Source organism: Astyanax mexicanus, chromosome 13 (genome assembly GCF_023375975.1).
Source record: "Astyanax mexicanus isolate ESR-SI-001 chromosome 13, AstMex3_surface, whole genome shotgun sequence".
In the NCBI taxonomy this organism is placed as follows: domain Eukaryota; kingdom Metazoa; phylum Chordata; class Actinopteri; order Characiformes; family Acestrorhamphidae; genus Astyanax; species Astyanax mexicanus.
In genome coordinates this window covers 48,195,097-48,214,164 of record NC_064420.1, presented here as the reverse complement: position 1 = coordinate 48,214,164, position 19,068 = coordinate 48,195,097, and the positions used below count along the sequence as shown (strand labels likewise).

The window sequence follows — 19,068 nt, the reverse complement described above, 5'->3', positions numbered from 1 at the left end:
AATAAAGCATGTTAAAGTTAGATTAATAGAAGTAAAAGAGGTAACATTAATATATTAATATCAATATAACATATTACAGATATAAGTACAGATATTAGTGATTGGTGGACGGTCTCACTGGTTGTCTCTCAGGTTGTGACAGGCTGTAATGTATTGGGCAGCGAGTGTGATCAGCTCTCTGCTCTCTCCCAGTATGTAGGGCAGTTTGTGTGTATTAGTGCAGTGTAGGAACTCGGGGGCGACGCTGCTAAATTTCCTATAATATAAACTCCTGATGGAGTGGTATTTTGGACACTCTGTGAGGAAGTGCAGCTCTGTCTCCACCACTGCCAGCTCACAGTGAGAGCACAGTCTGGCCTCTCTGGGTGTCCAGTTCTGCCTGCGCCGGCCGGTCTCCACGGCCAGGCTGTGCTCACTGAGTCTGTACATGCTCAACATCTTTCTCAGTTTTCTATCTTTAATTTCTGTCAGGTAATCTGCCAGAGTGTATTCTCGGTTCAGAGCCGAATAGCACTGCAGTCTGTGCTGCTGTTTTACTGTCTCAGTCCAGTGTGTGATGTATTTCTGTTTTTGTTGGGTAATAATTTGGTTGGGTTTAATGTTTTGGGCGAGTGTGTAGTGGGGCTGGGTGGTGTGTGTTAGGTCAGTGAGATTCAGGATCAGCTGGGTTAGGGGACTCCTCTGGATGTTCAGCTCTTGGCAGGTCAGTGCTTTATAGTGGAGTGAGTGGGGGTCACTAGATTTAATGTGCTTCCAGAAGTTTATGGCTCTTTTTTGAATGTTAATTATTAGAGGGTACTGTCCTAATTCTGCTCTGCAGGCCGTGTTCGGGGTCTTCCTCTGCACACTGAGGAGATTCCTGCAGAACTCTGTGTGCAGAGTTTCAACTGGGTGTTTGTCCCAGTTTAAAAAATCATTTTGAGTGAGGGGTCCCCAAACCTCACTACCATACAATGCAATGGGTTCTATTATTGATTTAAATAATTTTAGCCAGATTTTGCATGCACATGGGCGGTCTCTCTCTCTTTCACCCTCTCGCATTCTCTCTTTCTTTCTCGTGCTTTCTGTCACATGCTCTCTTTCTCTCTCTATTTTTCTCTCTCTCTCGCGCCCTCTCTCTCACACCTGCCCTCTTTCTCTCTCTCTCTCTCTCACACACATGCACCATCTCTATCTTTATTGTGCGCACGTACCCTTTCTTTTCCCCTCTCTCTCTCTCTCTCTCTCTCTCTCTCTTTCTCTCTCTCTCGCGTTCTCTCTCACATGCCATCTCTCTTTCTTTCTCGCGCTTTCTCTCACACGCGCTCTCTCTCTCTCTCTCTATTTTTCTCTCTCTCGCGCCCTCTCTCTCTCTCTCTCTTTCTCTCTCTCACACGCATGCACCCTCTCTATCTGTCTCTCGCGCACCCCTTCTCTCGCTCTATTGTGCGCATGCACCCTCTCTTTTTCTCTTTCTCGCTCTCTTTCTCTCACCCACCCTCTCTCTTACACTCGCTCTCTCTTTCTCTCTCTCTGACTCTTGCACTCGCTCTCTCTCTTTCTCTCTCATGCACGCTCTCTCTCTCTGTACCCGCTCTCTCACTCTCTTCCTTGCACGTGCCCTCTCTCTCTCTCTCTCTTTTTCACTCATGCACGCTCTCTCTCTCTCTTTCTATCTCTCTCTTTAGTTTAATCTACCTTTTAAAGATGTGACGTAGGCCATAATCATTCAACATCCAACCTCCCCAATAAGAGATTTAGCAAAAACTATTCTATGGAATAGAAATGAAGTAAAAACACTATGATTTTACCTCAACAATTATTAACCTTCACTGAAAGTCTGGAACACCTTGAGTGCTCTGCATTAAAAATAACTAATTAACATCACAGTTATAATGTTAATAAAACACAGTGCTTTCTGTTATGAGGACCAATTAAAAAAGAGATCTAGATGGAGAAGTGGAAAGAGAGGAAGTTCAGAAATCCTTTCAACCGATAATGTTTGATATGCTAATGAGCATAAATAATTATGGGCTGGTCAAAAGAAACAGAGCCGGCACAGCGGTGCTGCACTGAGCGCTAATGTGATCGCCTGGAACGAGAGAGAGAGTCAATAATTTGCTTATTAAGGAAAACAGTATGTATTTATGCTAATTGCCGCTCTCGCTGGTGCTTTTTCTGTGGACTCCTGACTCTCACGCTCACACTCTCGCTCTGTGTGTTATGAGGAACAGACAGGGGCTCATTTATAAAGAATGGAGCTGAAGTAACTCTTTTACATCTGAGACCTGAGCTGCAAACCTGCTGCTCTATTATTTAACTGGCTGTTTGTACTGGCTGAGATTTTCGGCTGCGTCCCAAATCCCAGACTGCAGCCGAGGAAGTTCTACACTGTGGAAAACTATTTCAGAGTGAAGAACCCTTCACATACAGTACCAGTCAAGAGTTTGGACTTGAAATTTAGTGTTTTTTCATTATTTTGAAATGTTCTGCATTGTAGAATATTAGTAAAGTCATCCGAACTATGAAGAAAAGTGTTACACAAACCAGAATATGTTTTATTAATTACATTCTTGCATATATTAGACAGTTTTTCACAACTCTGCTGGATTTTCTCAGTCAGCTTTATGAGGTAGAGTCACCTGGAATTCAGGCTTTCAGTTAACAGCTGTGCTGAACTCATCAAGAGTTAATTACTTGAATTTCTTGCCTCTTAATAAAGAGTTTGAGAGCATCAGTTAAAGTAAAGTAGTGAAGAGGTAGAGTTACAGGTATACAGTGAATAGCACAGTGAATATTTGAGCTAAAGGCTAGTAGCTCTCCAGCCCAGTGGGTTGTTGAACCCAATTGCAGAACAGTTGATCTCAAAGCAGGTAAACCCAAGAAGAAGTGCCATCAGGGTCATAGTCTAATACGCTACCGCTGCCCCGGCTAGTGAATTGGGACACGGCCAGGAAAAAAAACGCCCTTATAAGGAGATATGGAGCCAGAGAACGGGTGGAAAAACAAGAACGGGTGGAAACTATAGTCACACCGAGCGCGACAGAGAGAGAGACAGGGGAGGAATATAAACAAAAGCTCTCCAGAGAAACATTTATTCATTTATTTATTTTTTTCATTATCGTTCATTATAGTTCAAACAACCTCACGGGCCAGATGTTTCATGCTTGCTGGCTGCCTTTTGCCGACCCCTGTTCTGATCCATATTATGGCAAAAAAAAATACTCAACTAAGTAAAGAAAAACATTATTTTAAGAATTTAAGGTCAGTCAATCCAAAAAGGAGAACTTTAAGAACTTTAAAAAGTAAGTGCAGTCTCACAGACTATCAAAAACGTTATGAAGAAACTGGCTCTCATCAGGACTTCCCCAGGAAAGGAAGAGCAGGAGTTCCCACTGTTGCACAGGATAAATTCATCAGAGTGATTTTGAAGTGGTTGAAAACAACGTGATAAGAAATCACACAAGTGTGATTCCAAGCTGCTCTAATTGCTTTAATGTTTCATAAATGACTTTTTAACCAGATCAGTTCTGTTGCACCCTCTCTCTCTCACACGCGCTCTCTCTTTCTCTCTCGCATGCACATGCGCTCTCTCTCTCTTTCTCCCTCTCGCGCGCGCGCATTCTCTGTCTCACATGCCGTCTCTCTCTCTCACACCCTCTCTCTCGCACCTGCTCTCTCTCTCTTATACGCAATCTGTCTTTCTCTCGTGCGCACGCTCTCTCTTTCACATGCCGTCTCTATCTATCGCATGTGCGCTCTCTCTCTCTCTCTCTCTCTCTATTTCTTTCTCACACGCTCTCTCTCTGTCTCTCTCACGCCCTCTCTTGCATTCGCTCTCTCTCTTTCTCTTATGCGCTCTCTCGCTCTCTCTCTCTCTCTTATGCGCTCTCTCTCTCTGTCATGTGTTCTCTCTCTCTCTCTCTCTCTCATGCGCTCTCTCTCTCTCCCTCTGTCATGCGTACTCTCTCTCTCTCTCTCTCTTTCGTAGAGTAAGTGCAGTCTCAAAGATTATCAAAAACGTTATGATGAAACTGGCTCTCATCAGGACCTCCCCAGAAAAGGAACAGCAGGAGTTCCCACTGTTGCAAAGGATAAGATCATCAGAGAGTACAGCTGAAAAATGTGGATGAAGTTCAGAGTGATTTTGAAGTGGTTGAAAACAGTTTGATAAGAAATCACACAGACGTGTTTTCAAGCTGCTCTAATTGCTCTAATGTTTCTTAAATGTCTTTTTAACCAGATAGTTCTGGCTCACATTTAGCTCAATTGTTCAGATGTTAATTTATGTTTAAAAGTTATTCATATATATATATATATATAACTGTATCTGGATGAACCTCCAGTCACAGTCTGGCACTCCTTGGAGTCAGCACCTCCTGTCAGTGTCAGTGTGTGTGTGTGTGTGTGTGTGTGTGTGTGTGTGGTGGGTGTTTAGCTGCTATCGCTGGTCCCCGGTGTGTGCTGGAGGTGTGTACTGAGGAGCTAAAGCGATAATCATCTGTCTATCTGTCTCAGCCGAGACGCTCATCCTCCTCCAGGCTTCACCTCAGACCAGCAGATACAGAAATATCCTGCATCCGCTTTTACTGCATTCAAATACATCATTTTATTAATAATAGTGTTTAAAACGTATTATATCAGTATTGTTTCATCTGGCACCTTACTATTAAAGATGCTAATACAGTTTCAAGAAACAGTATGTGAACCCTTTGGGATTATACTTGGATTTCTGCATGAATTAGTCATTAAATTTTTTCTTATCTTTGTCTAAGTCACAACAATAGACAAACATAGTCTGCTTAAACTAATACCACACAAAAACTGCATGGTTTTATTAAAAGACAGCATGTTAACATTCACTAAACTGTTTCAGTTCAGCTATAATATTCTTGGGATATCAGAACTGTAACTCCGATTTTTTTTTTAAGCCTTTTTCAAATTTGAGCTGAGGGTGGAGTCGGCTAAAATCAGGGGGTTTAGTTACACTTTAATGCTTGAAGCCAGATCAACCTAATTATCTGACCGGGTAACTTGCTCTTACAGCCTTCAACACTGAGACCAGGCAGCTGCAGCTCCTTAAATACTAAAACCAAACACACAAGTGAAGGAAGCCTGGAGGGAATATCTGCTCATGGATGGAGAGTAAAAGTGCGGGTGACACCCAGAATGCAAATTTACTCATTAATGTGCAACTGCAAAATATATAAAAATACCGTATTTCATTGAAATTCAGTATAATTCATGTGAATCAAATCATCTTGTTTAATAAAAAAAGGAAGAAAAAAAAGGACTGTACTTTACACACACACACACACACACACATTCGTGTATAAATACCGTAGTTGGGACAGCAGACTTTGAACCAGCAGACGGATGAGAGGACGGTGAGGTTACTCAGACTGCACAGACCAAACAGAACCCCACAGAACGCATAGCATAAACACACTGTCTCTGTGAACAGCCACCTGCAGAGAGAGAGAGAGAGAGAGAGAGAATTAATTTATCAAATAATTTATTTTTTCCTGATAAGAAAATGTGTAAATTTTACAAAACATACGAAATATTACGAAATATTTTCACTTTTCACTGTCATTCCTCTAATTGGAACTTAAATTGATTTTTTAATTTATTCATTTCAATTCTTTCCCATTGTCCCACCCAATTAACTGCCACAACACATGAAGGGTGAAGAACTGCTGCTGTTGCTGTAGCATTATCGAGTAGCATCACAGCGCTAACATTTGGAGGAAAGCTCAGCGACTCGGTTCTGATACATCAGCTCACAGACGCAGCCTTGTGCTGATCCACATCACCCTAGGAGTGATTAGGGAAAAGAAAGAGCGCCATCTACTGTACTGTACTGTACCCACCCAGAGAGAGCGAGGCCAACTGTGCTCTCTCAGGGCTCCGGCAGCTGATGGCAAGCTGCATAAACGGGATTTGAACCAGCAATCTCCCGATCATAGTGGCAGAGCTTTAGCCCACTGGAGCACCCGGAACTTGAACCCGAGACCCCAACACTGAGAGATGAACGTGTATAAACCAAACCATCATACTGCCCTGATTCTGAACCCGGAAATCAATGTTTCTGCTTAAACCTGAACTGAATTGGACTGAATTAAATCAAATATAACCCATTTGTACTGAACTGAATTTAATCAACTTAAATTCAAACCAATTAAATGATTAGAATTCAACCAAACATACTTACATTTACTTGAACTGAACCAACTTGAACTAAACTGAATTGAAATTTGTTGAACTGAACTAAATTTATTTAAATTGAACTGACTTGAATTAAGTCTAATTCAACTGACTTGTTTTGAATGATCTATTGCACTGCTTCATTTACAGATATATCTTTACCTTGTATAGTAAGTTTTTTAACGCCTTATATATTCAAGATATTATCTTGAACTGCACTATATTTGTATGGTCCATTATAGATGCTTTGTAGATGCTCAACTAATAATCAACCGCATGTACATGAAATGCATCTGAAGTCTATAGTGAAAGTAAATTATTCTTTTTTGAATGGTAGCCCTACTCCTAACTTCAGGTGTAATAGTTTAGGCTTAGATTTAGGGTTAAAATTAAAGTTTAGGACACGGTGTTCTGTCCTGGCCCTGTTTTTTTTTTTATGTACCTTCCCCTGCACTTGGCCTGTGTACCTCTGTGTCCCGGCCCCAGTCCTGTGTTCCTCACGTGATTCATTTTTAGCTCCGCCCCCTCGTTACCTGTCCCTGATGTTTCCTGTTTACTGTTTCGTCCATGTGTATAAATACTAGTCTCTGTGTCCCAGTGTCAGTTCTTGTACAGTCAGTCAGGTTTTGTGGTTCCTTTGTTATCATTTTCTCTATGCACTCAGCGTTTCCCTGTTTCTTCTGGTTTTTTTTTGTTTGTTTGTTTGTTTGTTTGTTTATTTGTGTTCATTTCAATAAATACTCGTACTGCTGCCTCCTGACACAAGGTTTGGGTTAAAATTAGGTTTTATGGTTGATTCAAATTGAGGTTGAGGTTAAACTGCAGGGTTAGGTTCTACAGCATCTTTAACGTTCTGCTGTTCTATTTAGTTCAGTTTTATCTAATAGACATCCAGTTGAAAGTAAGTTGAGCATCTATAAAGCATCTATAATGTTCCATCTAAATAAAGTGATTCCAACAAACTTAAATAGAATCAGCTTGAATTGAACTGAAGTGCTGACAGTTCTGTTTGTGATGAGATACAGAATTGTAGCAGTGTTTATAGAAACTGTTGTCTGGGAGAGAGAGAGAGAGAGAGAGAAAGAGAGAGAGAGAGAGAGAGAGAGATGCAGTGGAATTCAGCTAAACTCCTCCTGAGTTATTTATTCTCTCTATTCTGTCACTCAGCGGGACTCTCCACATTCAGAGCTTTGTAAACACACTCTGCCCATCCCTCTCCCCTCACTAAACACACCGAGAAATCACTATACATTCTATTACTCTACTCAACACACCTTACAACTACTCAAATACTCTCTCTCCCGTATTCCTCTACGCTAGGTTCACACTACACGACTTTTTAAGTCATCAGTCAGTGAGCTGTTCACACTACACAACCGTTTAGCGACATGGGGTCACAAATTACACGATTTCTTATCACAAGAACTCACGAGAACACACCAGTACTAAAAACTCAAGAAAACTAGCGATAACATGCCGGAGAATCTCTTTAGAGGAGAATACGCACTTAAAGTGAGTCCAACATGAACAGGGGAGGGTGAAGCAGAGTGGGCAGACTCTCCTTAAACAGCTCTGGTGTGTTTTGGACCCGTGGTTTTCTCTCTCTTTCTGTGATCCCATTGGCTGTATGTAGCCGCTGCTCCTGACTCCTAGTCGCAGACTGAGTCAGATATTGAACATGTTGAATGTTTGCCGGGCGTCTACGACTCGTCGGCCTTAAGTAGTTCACACTACGCGAATGAGCGAGCCCCGAGAGATCCCCGATTTCCCTCCAAGCTGAGTTTTTGTCGGCTTTTAATGAAAAACTGTCAGCGACTGAAAAACTGGCCTAAAATCTTATGGGGAAAAAAGTGTGAACCTGGCATAATTCTCTCACTCTCTCTTTTTCTCATAGCCACAGAGAAGGGTATTGTGATAGGAAGACATATTTTTTTAACGCCAATAGTAACACCAAGGCTAAATGTAAGTGCGTGTGTGTGTGTGTGTTCTGAGAGTGTGTGTGTGTGTGTGTTCTCAGTGTGTGTGTGTGTGTGTTCTGAGTGATTTGCTGTAGCCAGTGTTTCAAAACCAGGTCACCTTCTCTTCAGAAGAAAAAGAACAAAGGGTTTGGAAGCATGCTCTCTCTCTCTCTCTCTCTCTCTCTCTCTGCCAGTGTGATTAGCATTAGTATACTGGGGTAAACAGGGTGACAGCAATAGAAACAGATACAGAACAATAGCAGGATGAGTAACAGGCCAGATTAAATTTGTATAGGCCTAAAGCACAGCGGTCCTGCTTTACAGGGTTTCTCTCACTCTGATAATGTGTGTGTGTGTGTGTGTGTGTGTGTGTGTGTGTGTGTGTGTGTGTGTTCGTGTGTGTGTGTGTGTGTGTGTTGCAAAAAATAAAAAATAAAACAACCATACCAATTACAGCTTATAAGGGCCGTTCACACAGCAAGAGCCACTTGCTGTTCTCCCTTCATTTTCAGACAGAGATAGGCTTGCAAACAAAACAATGCCAGTTGAGTGGCAGGTCGAGTGGCAGGTCGAGTGATGGGTTATGTTTTTTAATCAACATTCTGTGTTTTATCGGGGATGGTATTGATTACGATTGTTTTTCATTCTAATCGATATATTACTACATTAATCTTTTTAGGTGAACTTTTTAGTGCTAAGAACAATGCCAGTTGAGTGGCAGCTTGAGTGGCAGGTCGAGGGACGGGTTATGTTTTTTAATCAACATTCTGCTTTTTGAGGGCTGGTATTGATTACGATTGTTTTTCATTATAATCGGTATATTACTACATTAATCTTTTCAGGTGAACTTGGTGATGCATCTTCATGCAGGGCTTCTATAATGTTCAGGACTGTCTCTCAAGATTAAATATATATTTACATTTTAGTATTAACCACATTAAAAACACTTTGGACTCTGAGCAGAACTGCACTGTGGAACTCAGACTGAAAACACAACCGAAAAGTGCTAAGAACAATGCCGGTTGAGTGGCAGCCTGAGTGGCAGGTCGAGTGGCAGGTTATGTTTTTTGGGGGCTGGTACTGATTACGATTGTTTTTCAGTATGATCGCTACATCGCTATAGTAATCTTTTTTCAGGTAAACTTGGTGATGCATCTTCATGCAGAGCTTCTATAATGTTCGGGACTGTTTCTTAAGATGAAATATATATTTACTTTTTAGTATCAAACACATTTAAAACACTTTGGACTCTGAGCAGAACTGCACTGTGGTACTCAGACTGAAAACACAACCGAAAAGTGCTAAGAACAATGCCAGTTGAGTGGCAGGTCAAGTGGCAGGTTATGGTTTTTAATCAACATTCTGTGTTTTATGGGGGCTGGTATTGATTACGATTGTTATTTATTATAATCGATATATTACAACATTAATTTTAGGTGAACTTGGTGATGCATCTTCCTGTAGAGCTTCTATAATGTTCGGGACTGTCAAGATGAAATATATATTTACTTTTTAGTTTTAACCACATTAAAAACACTTTGGACTCTGAGCAGAACCGCACTGTGGAACTCAGACTGAAAACACAACCGAAAAGTGCTAAGAACAATGCCAGTTGAGTGGCAGGTCGAGTGGCGGCTCGAGTGGCAGGTTATGGTTTTTAATCAAAATTCAGTTTTTTTGGGGGCTGGTACTGATTATGATTGTTTTTCAGTATGATCGCTACATCGCTATAGTAATCTTTTTTTTAGGTAAACTTGGTAAAGCATCTTCATTCAGAGCTTCTATAATGTTCAGGACTTTTTCTTAAGATGAAATATATATTTACTTTTTAGTTTCAACCACATAAAAACACTTTGGACTCTGAGCAGAACCGCATTGTGGAACTCAGACTGAAAACACAACCGAAAAGTGCTAAGAACAATGCCAGTTGAGTGGCAGGTCGAGTGGCAGGTTATGGTTTTTAATCAACATTCTGTGTTTTTGGGGGCTGGTACTGATTACGATTGTTTTTCAGTATGATCGCTACATCACTATAGTAATCTTTTTTTTAGGTGAACTTGGTGATGCATCTTCATGCAGAGCTTATATAATGTTCAGGACTTTTTCTTAAGATGAAGCTTATTTTACTTTTTAGTATCAAACACATTTAAAAGACTTTGGACTCTGAGCAGAACTGCACTGTGGAACTTAGACTGTAAACACAACCGAAAAGTGCTAAAAACAATGCCAGTTGAGTGGCAGCTTGAGTGGCAGGTCAAGTGGCAGGTTATGGTTTTTAATCAACATTCTGTGTTTTTGGGGGCTGGTATTGATTACGATTGTTATTTATTATAATCGATATATTACAACATTAATTTTAGGTGAACTTGGTGATGCATCTTCCTGTAGAGCTTCTATAATGTTCAGGACTTTTTCTTAAGATGAAATATATATTTACTTTTTAGTTTCAACCACATAAAAACACTTTGGACTCTGAGCAGAACCGCATTGTGGAACTCAGACTGAAAACACAACCGAAAAGTGCTAAGAACAATGCCAGTTGAGTGGCAGGTCGAGTGGCAGGTTATGGTTTTTAATCAACATTCTGTGTTTTTGGGGGCTGGTACTGATTACGATTGTTTTTCAGTATGATCGCTACATCACTATAGTAATCTTTTTTTTAGGTGAACTTGGTGATGCATCTTCATGCAGAGCTTCTATAACACATGTGTCAAACACAAGGCCCGCGGGCCAAATGTGGCCCGCCACGTCTTTTTATGTGGCCCGCGAGAGCTTGTAAAATCTTAGTGTCTATAATAAATAGGTCAGAAGCGTTCTTTGACCAAAAAATACATTTCCCACAATGCTTGTCGATTGTATTACCCGCAAAGTTACGGCTTACTGCCACTACACGGCAGTGTAGTCATTGATGTGGAAACCCTGCCGGAGGGAAGGTGTAACTTCGCGGGTGGAATTGAGACATACAAATGTTTATCCCATAATATCCAGAAAAAGAAAAGTTGATGCAGACGGACGGCTGTGCTTCAAGGCGAAAGACCGGTATGCATTTTGTGTTACTGACCAAAATAAACGCTTTTTAGAAGAGATATAAATTATGTGTAAATATTTATAAGACAATAGCTGATAAAAATCTGTTTTAATGACGTTAATAAACATCACTGTGACATCGCTAGTCGCAGTTTCACCGCAGCAAAGGACGAGGAGGTGAATCACTTATCTAACAAGCCTTTACTGATTTCTGCCCCCAATAACCCTTTCAATAACCTCCAATAGCCTTTAATAGTCTCCAGTAGCCTTCAACAGTCTAACCTTGCAGCCGTGGTGTGTTCTAAACTCCGTAGTTATAAACATCCTGAGGTTAGCAGCGCGCTAACTGACCTGTTTATAATGTAATCCGAGCAGTGACTCCGGGATGGCTGCTCTAAACTGCTGCTGTTAGCTGCTCGGGCTGAAAGATGAACTGTAGAGAGCTGTATTATCCGGTTAGTGGGGTTATTTTATTTCATACACAGAAGAACTTAAAATTTTTTAAAACGCTCCAGACTGGCTCAGCTGAGTCCTGTAGCCCGTGGCTGGGCTGTAGCTCTGACTCAGTAAAGACTGTGGGCTTGTGCTGCTGCAGCTCCCACTAGTGGTTGGATGAGGAAATGCTAAATCTGTCACAGCTCACAATTTTTGATTTTATATTTATTAAGCCTCTTTTCAGTATCAAACGTTTTGATCAAAGTTAATATAACTTGTATTTTATGTCATTTCTATTCACTTGTATAGTTTGGTTCTTGATTGATGGAGTTTTTGGATTTCATAACAGGATTTATGTTAATAGAGCAACAAGCAAACATTTTTTCCATGCAACTGTAATATTTGATTGAATAAATAATATATTGAGAGTTATTTAACATTAAGGAGTAATTACATTCATTTACATATATTACATTTGCTTACATTTTCTTATATTTATAAGTTACATCTGGCCCTCGGAGGACAGCCAATATGCCAATGTGGCCCTCGGCCAAAATGAGTTTGACACCCCTGTTCTATAATGTTCAGGACTTTTTCTTAAGATGAAGCTTATTTTACTTTTTAGTATCAAACACATTTAAAAGACTTTGGACTCTGAGCAGAACTGCACTGTGGAACTTAGACTGTAAACACAACCGAAAAGTGCTAAAAACAATGCCGGTTGAGTGGCAGCCTGAGTGGCAGGTCGAGTGGCAGGTTATGTTTATTGGGGGCTGGTACTGATTACGATTGTTTTTCAGTATGATCGCTACATCACTATAGTAATCTTTTTTTTAGGTGAACTTGGTGATGCATCTTCATGCAGAGCTTCTATAATGTTCAGGACTTTTTCTTAAGATGAAGCTTATTTTACTTTTTAGTATCAAACACATTTAAAAGACTTTGGACTCTGAGCAGAACTGCACTGTGGAACTTAGACTGTAAACACAACCGAAAAGTGCTAAAAACAATGCCAGTTGAGTGGCAGCTTGAGTGGCAGGTCAAGTGGCAGGTTATGGTTTTTAATCAACATTCTGTGTTTTTGGGGGCTGGTACTGATTACGATTATTTTTTAGTATGATCGCTACATCGCTATAGCAATCTTTCCATGTGAACTTGATGATCCGAATACATGGAGATCATAATAATAATAATAATAATAATAATAAAAACTAGTAAAATTGGAATACTCTAAATTGATTTGTGTGTGTATGTAAGTTTGTGTTTATGGTATTCATTAGCACTCTGTTCTGGGTAAATGCTGTAGTGCCCAATGCAGTCCTCCAGGTGGACGGTCGTTTCCGGTTAAGAGAACGCTGTGCGTGATTGGCTGCCGCCTCTCACCGGTGTGTGGATGCGTGCTGGGTATAAATGGCTGTGTAACGATGGAGCAGACGGGAGGCGGGCGTAAAAACGGGTAAGACAGACTTTAATATGTAAATAAACAAATAAACAAGAAACAAACCAAAACTAAGCAGAGATAATATTAACATAAACCGACAGGAAAGCTAATAAAACAAACTAGGAGAACAACAAGGAGCTAAACTTAACAGATAATAAACTAAACAGAACTAAGGAAAATATACAAGGAAACAAACGTAAATATATACAAAAAATAAACAAGGAAACAAACTAGATAAAAAAAAATGACGAATAAACATAGACAAAAGGGTACTATTTATACTAACAGGAAACAATGAACACCTGGGGAGACAGGTAACGAGGGGCGGAGCTACAAATTACAGACACGTGACGGAAAATAACTGTGGAAACACACAGGGAAACGCAGAAAACACAGGGAAACAGAGCAGGGCGTGACAGGTTGTGTGTTTTTGAGCTGAACCGCACTAAGAAGTGCTAAAACCTACGCCAGTTGAGTGGCAGGTTGTGTTTTTTTTAAGCAACATAAATCTAAACACAAATTCATATAAATTGTAAGTATTTTTTGTTGAATTTGTGATTTTGTTATTAGAAAATTTTGTGTTTTTAATTTATTTTTTGAAAAATATTACATTATATGTCTTGGAATTTCAAATAGATGTAATGGAATTTGGGACCTGAAATGAACTGATATAAATTGAACTACATCAACCTGAGTTTAAACAAATAAGATAAAACATTAATTAAATCAGCTCAAAATGAACTGACTTAAAGCAGCACTAGGTAGGATTTCCTTGATTTTTGATCTTTTTAAAGAAGTAAAATTACAGCTTGAAACTCACTGCAGCGCTGCATTGAGGTGTAATAGGAGGAATAGCGGTGCTCTCGTGTCTGTGCCGGAGCTCCTCTGAGCTCAAACCAGACTCTGTAAGTTTTCCGAGGCGGCCGCGACCAACGCTCGCGAGAACTGCGACCTGCTTTCCGACCTTTAGTTCTAACAGTTCTACAAGGACTACTGGTTCATTCTTTACAAACTAACATACAGACACTCTGGCAGAAGCTGGAAAGAGACCCATTATGTCTGTGAAAGCCAGAAAACGAGAAAGAGAAACTAATCTGCCTGAAACATTTATTACACTCTACAACTGTAGGGGGAGCCCATGAGCACAAAATCTCAATCCTACCTAGTGGAGCTTTAAGTTAAACTGAAGTGAATTGAAATTAATAACACGACCGATTTCATTTCGTCTTGGAATTTCAAATATTTAGGATTGTTAGAATTGGTCAGTATTTTATTAAAATGTCGAATGTTTTAGAATAAGACATTAGATTTTATTAACGTTTTAAGAATGTAGTTGTCATGTTTTCATACATTCCAATACAGTATCATTTGATTTAAACTGGGGTTTCACTAATACAGTAAATCTCTCTCTCTCTCTCTGGTATAGTATAACCGAGGGACCAATAGTAGAAGTGGCTATTAAAACACACACCCTTCAGCCAACTGGCAGTGCACAGTGTGTGTGTGTGTGTGTGCTGTGGTGATGTAAGCTGAAGGGTGTGATGGTGATGTCAGTGTGAATAGTCTGTAGAGCTACAGCTGCTGTCCTCAGGATCACCTTGTGTTTGTTGTGTTTTAACCCTTACAGCAGGGGTAATAAGTCCTGGCCTTTACTACAGCCTGGTGTCCAATCTTCATTAACTGCACATTATTGCACCAGTAAGAACTGTAAGAGTGTGAAGGTTCAATTAGCAGGGTAAGAGCACAGTTCTGCTCTAAATATTGCAATGCACACAACATTATGGGTGACATACCAGAGTTCAAAAGAGGACAAATTGTTGGTGCACGTCTTGCTGGAGCATCTGTGACCAAGACAGCAAGTCTTTGTGATGCATCAAGAGCCACGGTATCCAGGGTAATGTCAGCATACCACCAAGAAGGACCAACCACATCCAACAGGATTAACTGTGGACGCTGTAAGAGGAAGCTGTCTGAAAGGGATGTTCAAGTGCTAACTCAGATTGTATCCAAAAAAACATAAAACCACGGCTGATCAAATCACGGCAGAATTCAATGTGCACCTCAACTCTCCTGTTTCCACCAGAACTGTCCGTCACTTACGATAAATTATTGTGCTCTAAAACCAGGTGTTTCACTTTCATTGTTCAGCCAAGCTCAGGCCAATTCTTCATGTTATCTGTGAGGTTACAATATTGAAGATAGAAAAAAGGAATTTCATGGGTTCAATAAATGGAAGCAGGAAGAAAAAACTCACCTGTGAGCGAAAGCAGAAGGAATGGCGAAAGGGAAGAGCGAGATGGTCATGCCCAGGTCACTGATGGACAGATTTACAATGAAGAACTCCGCCGGCTTCAGAGACGACTTCTTACGATACGCCACCAGCAGCAGGATGGTGTTCCCCATCAGAGAGAACACGCCTGAGAAAGAGAGAGAGAGAAAGAGAGAGAGAGTCCAGATACAGTAAATCAGCCAAATCAGGGGTATTAAAAGGAATGTATCCTGCTTTTGATGGAGTAACTATCTTGTTTCTACTGTCCATAGAAGATTTTATGAACAGTAGACTTAATGGGCTACTAGATTTTTTTGTATTTAACAGCAAGAGCTGAAAATAGTGAGGTCAGAGTGTTGAGTGTTGCATCACCTCACTCCCAACCCCCTAACTCATCCCATCCAAAAGTATTGGATGGTGCTTCTTCATTCCAGAGAACACAGTTCCACTGCTCTAGGGGTTTATATATGGATTTAAGGATTCAATGAGACTTTATTGTTATTAGCATTATGTGTTTCATGAGGTGAAACGAAATTGTGATCTCACGATCCATATAAATATAAAGGTAAAATAAAATAGAATAAAAACACAATAATAAAATAGATACGATAAATACACAGGCTAATATAAAGAAGCAGGAAAGTAGCAGCAACATGAAGTCCGAAGTGCAAATTGATATAGCAGCATGATGAGTATGCATGGTTATCAGTAACATGAAAGTGAAAATTGATAGAGTGTGATAAAGTGTCTCAGTTTTTTTTTTTGTAAACCCCTCTATAGCTCACATCTGGCATTAGGAATGGTGTAATGACAGGTTCAAGTTTTTTTTTTGTTGGCCTGTTCTATTGGACGTTCTTTTCTACAAGGGCTAGGCAAACTGTGACCGTGCATTTCCAGAAGGAAGTGTCAGGTTATAATGCTGATATGGGCAATAGAGAAAGCTGTGTGTGATTCTTAGCATCCCAAAGTTGATTTTGGGGTGGAGTGTTTATAGTACATCCACTTGAGATAACAGCAGTGTGTGGACGAGCATTGTTCTGTTGGAATAGTGCACCAGAGTGTGCATTCATAAATGTAGCGCCACTGGTTGCAGGACCACAATAACGATACTTTAAACCTTTGGAACAAAGGGTTTTGTTATTTGTTTGTGGCGACCAGACGAGGATGGAGTCTTGGTTTCTCTCATGGTTCCTTCCTCTTGCCACTGTTCCAGTATCTGTTAGAGCCGAGTCAAACCAAGACTTTTCAATAGTGGGGTTCAAGTCAAGACTGAGATCAGAAAAAACTGAGAACAAGACGAGACCAAATTAAGATTTAAAAATAAAAACTTTAACGTATCTTCTCTATTTATTAGAATTGCACTTAATCTGTGTCTCTTCTAAAACCTAATCGGACGTCACATGTGAAGTCAGACTCCACTTCTTTTTGAACTGCTGCTGATGTAGCATTGCTGAGTAGTAGCACAGCGCTAACGCTCGTGGGAAAGAGCAGCGACTCGCTTCTGATACAGCAGCTCACAGACGCAGTCTTGTGCAGATCCACATCACCCTAGGAGTGATGAGAAAAAAAGAGCTTCATCTACTACTCTACCCACCCAGATAGAGCAAGACCAATTGTGCTTTCTCAGGGCTCCGGCAGCTGATGGCAAGCAGCATAACCGGGATTCGAACCAGCGATCTCCCGATCATAGAGTCTACAATATACTGTATAATAACGTGAATCAATTTACCAAAGATGGTGTAGGTAGTCCCAAGCAGAAAGTCATACTCTTTGTCTAGCGTGGACACAAAGGTGACTTCAGAGGCATTTCCCATCTGCATGGAGAGATAGATAAGTAGAGATAGATAAGTAGAGAAAGATAGAGAAAAAGAGAGAAAGAGAGAGAGAGAGGTTAGAGTAGTGTAATTAAACAGCGCTATGCTACTGTATCTCTCTAAGCTAACATTAATCATTAAGAAGTGTTTCGCCTCCAGGTCTCTTTGCTCTGTCGGGAAGAAGAAAGAAAGAAAGAAAGAAAGAAGAGAGGATAGTTCACACACATCACAGAGGAAGAAAAAAGAAGCCATGCTGGAGCTGGAGAGGTTCTGGAGGAGGTGACACAACCTAATCGCCAGGATTTAATTGGCTAATTTGTACAGCTCTTAAAAAATGTGGATTTTATTTGATAGTCTGAACTGTAAGGTCTTATTCTGAATATTCATATCAGTGTAAAACATCAGAACACACTTATTATCTGACTGCAATAGCTCCACCTCAAGAAATGGCCGTTTTCTCTTGTCCCACTCATTGGGTGACCAACTCCTTTGGCAAATTTAACAATTAAAATAATCTCTAAATAAATGACTTCCTCTTGTATATTGTTGATCTGCATCTCCTTTACTTATGAAAACAACTTCTTTGTCTACATTGTTTTGCATGTTACAGTTTTTATGCTGTTAAGTTGTGTCCCACAACATGCGCTCAACCCTGTTACCATAAGGAATTTTACCTGCAGAGAAAGAGTTAAAAATATTTGTCTACTGGCACAAAGGAAGTGACATCACAAGGACATTTTCTGCCCACATGGCAAGACCAAGAGTAAGTGCTCTAACAATTTTCAAGTTTTTTTTTCCAAATATGTTTTTGTCAAGTTGTGTGTGTCACTCAGTGAACTCAACCCTGTTACTCATATTGTAAGACTAATTATGAGTAGAGTCAAAATTTACTTTATATTCTTATATAACCATGCTGGTCCTTGATCTTGTATACATAGCTAAATTTTACAGCCTAGATTTGCAACCCTGTTACTCGCAACCCTGTTACTGTAAGTTACCAAATATATTGCATAATCTAATAAAAAAAAAACTGCTTTGATACCTGAGCTTGACAAATCAAACTTTTTGATAGTCTATTACCTGTATTTAATAAATATATGACTAAAAATGATTAAATTGAAGATCAAATTTTCAGAAGTGACCACTACGGTGGCCGAGAAAGCCCAACGCAGTGCAAATTGAAAAGCACTGCAAAAGCACAAAACACATCCATCAAAATTACAACACAGGCGCAGCAAAAAGAAAAACGCGCTGCAAATAGAAAAACGCGCTGCAAAAAGAAAAACGCGCTGCAAAAAGAAAAACGCGCTGCAAATAGAAAAACGCGCTGCAAATAGAAAAACGCGCTGCAAATAGAAAAACGCGCTGCAAATAGAAAAACGCGCTGCAAATAGAACCACAACACAACGGAATTTTCCCGGGGGACCTTAAAAGATACTGTACCAGCTAAGCTGCGTCTTCAGTAACGTCTTGGACTTCACTATGTGTACAAAGGACAATAAGTGGCAAACAAGGCGTTTTGTGAAGCAGAACTTTTAATAATATGCACACAACCGTGGTAATCACAGGTAATAAACATAACTTACTTTTCAGAAGCTTGTTTGCCACTTATTGTCCTTTGTATACAGCTGGTACAACATCTTTTAAGGTCCCCAGGGAAAATTCCGTTGTGTTGTGACTCACTTCCGTTGTGTTGTGGTTCTATTTGCAGCGCGTTTTTCTTTTTGCAGCGCCTGTGTTGTAATTTTGATGGATGTGTTTTGTGCTTTTGCAGCGCTTTTCTATTTGCACTGCGCTGGGCTTTCTCGGCCACCGTAGACCACCCCTGAAATGTACCAAAATCCTGGAATGTCCCAAATATTAAATAAGTTAAATCACTCCTCAGGGCTCTAGACAAACTCCATACGCACATTGCAGATTAATACTGGAGTAATACCA

The 19,068-nt window shown here is 40.2% G+C and overlaps 1 protein-coding gene across 1 annotated transcript in view; it reads right to left on the bottom strand.

The window, feature by feature from the left end:
- The window catches only part of opn7b (opsin 7, group member b), a 36,282-nt gene extending 19,152 nt beyond the window's left edge, over positions 1-17,130 (bottom strand). The window contains exons 1-3 of the mRNA XM_007239428.3: positions 17,046-17,130; positions 15,302-15,464; positions 5,320-5,447 (exon numbers count right to left, since the gene is read on the bottom strand). Coding sequence (XP_007239490.3) covers positions 5,320-5,447; positions 15,302-15,464; positions 17,046-17,130 — 376 coding nt within the window. The remainder of the gene's footprint in view (positions 1-5,319; positions 5,448-15,301; positions 15,465-17,045) is intronic.
- Positions 17,131-19,068: the final 1,938 nt, after the last annotated feature.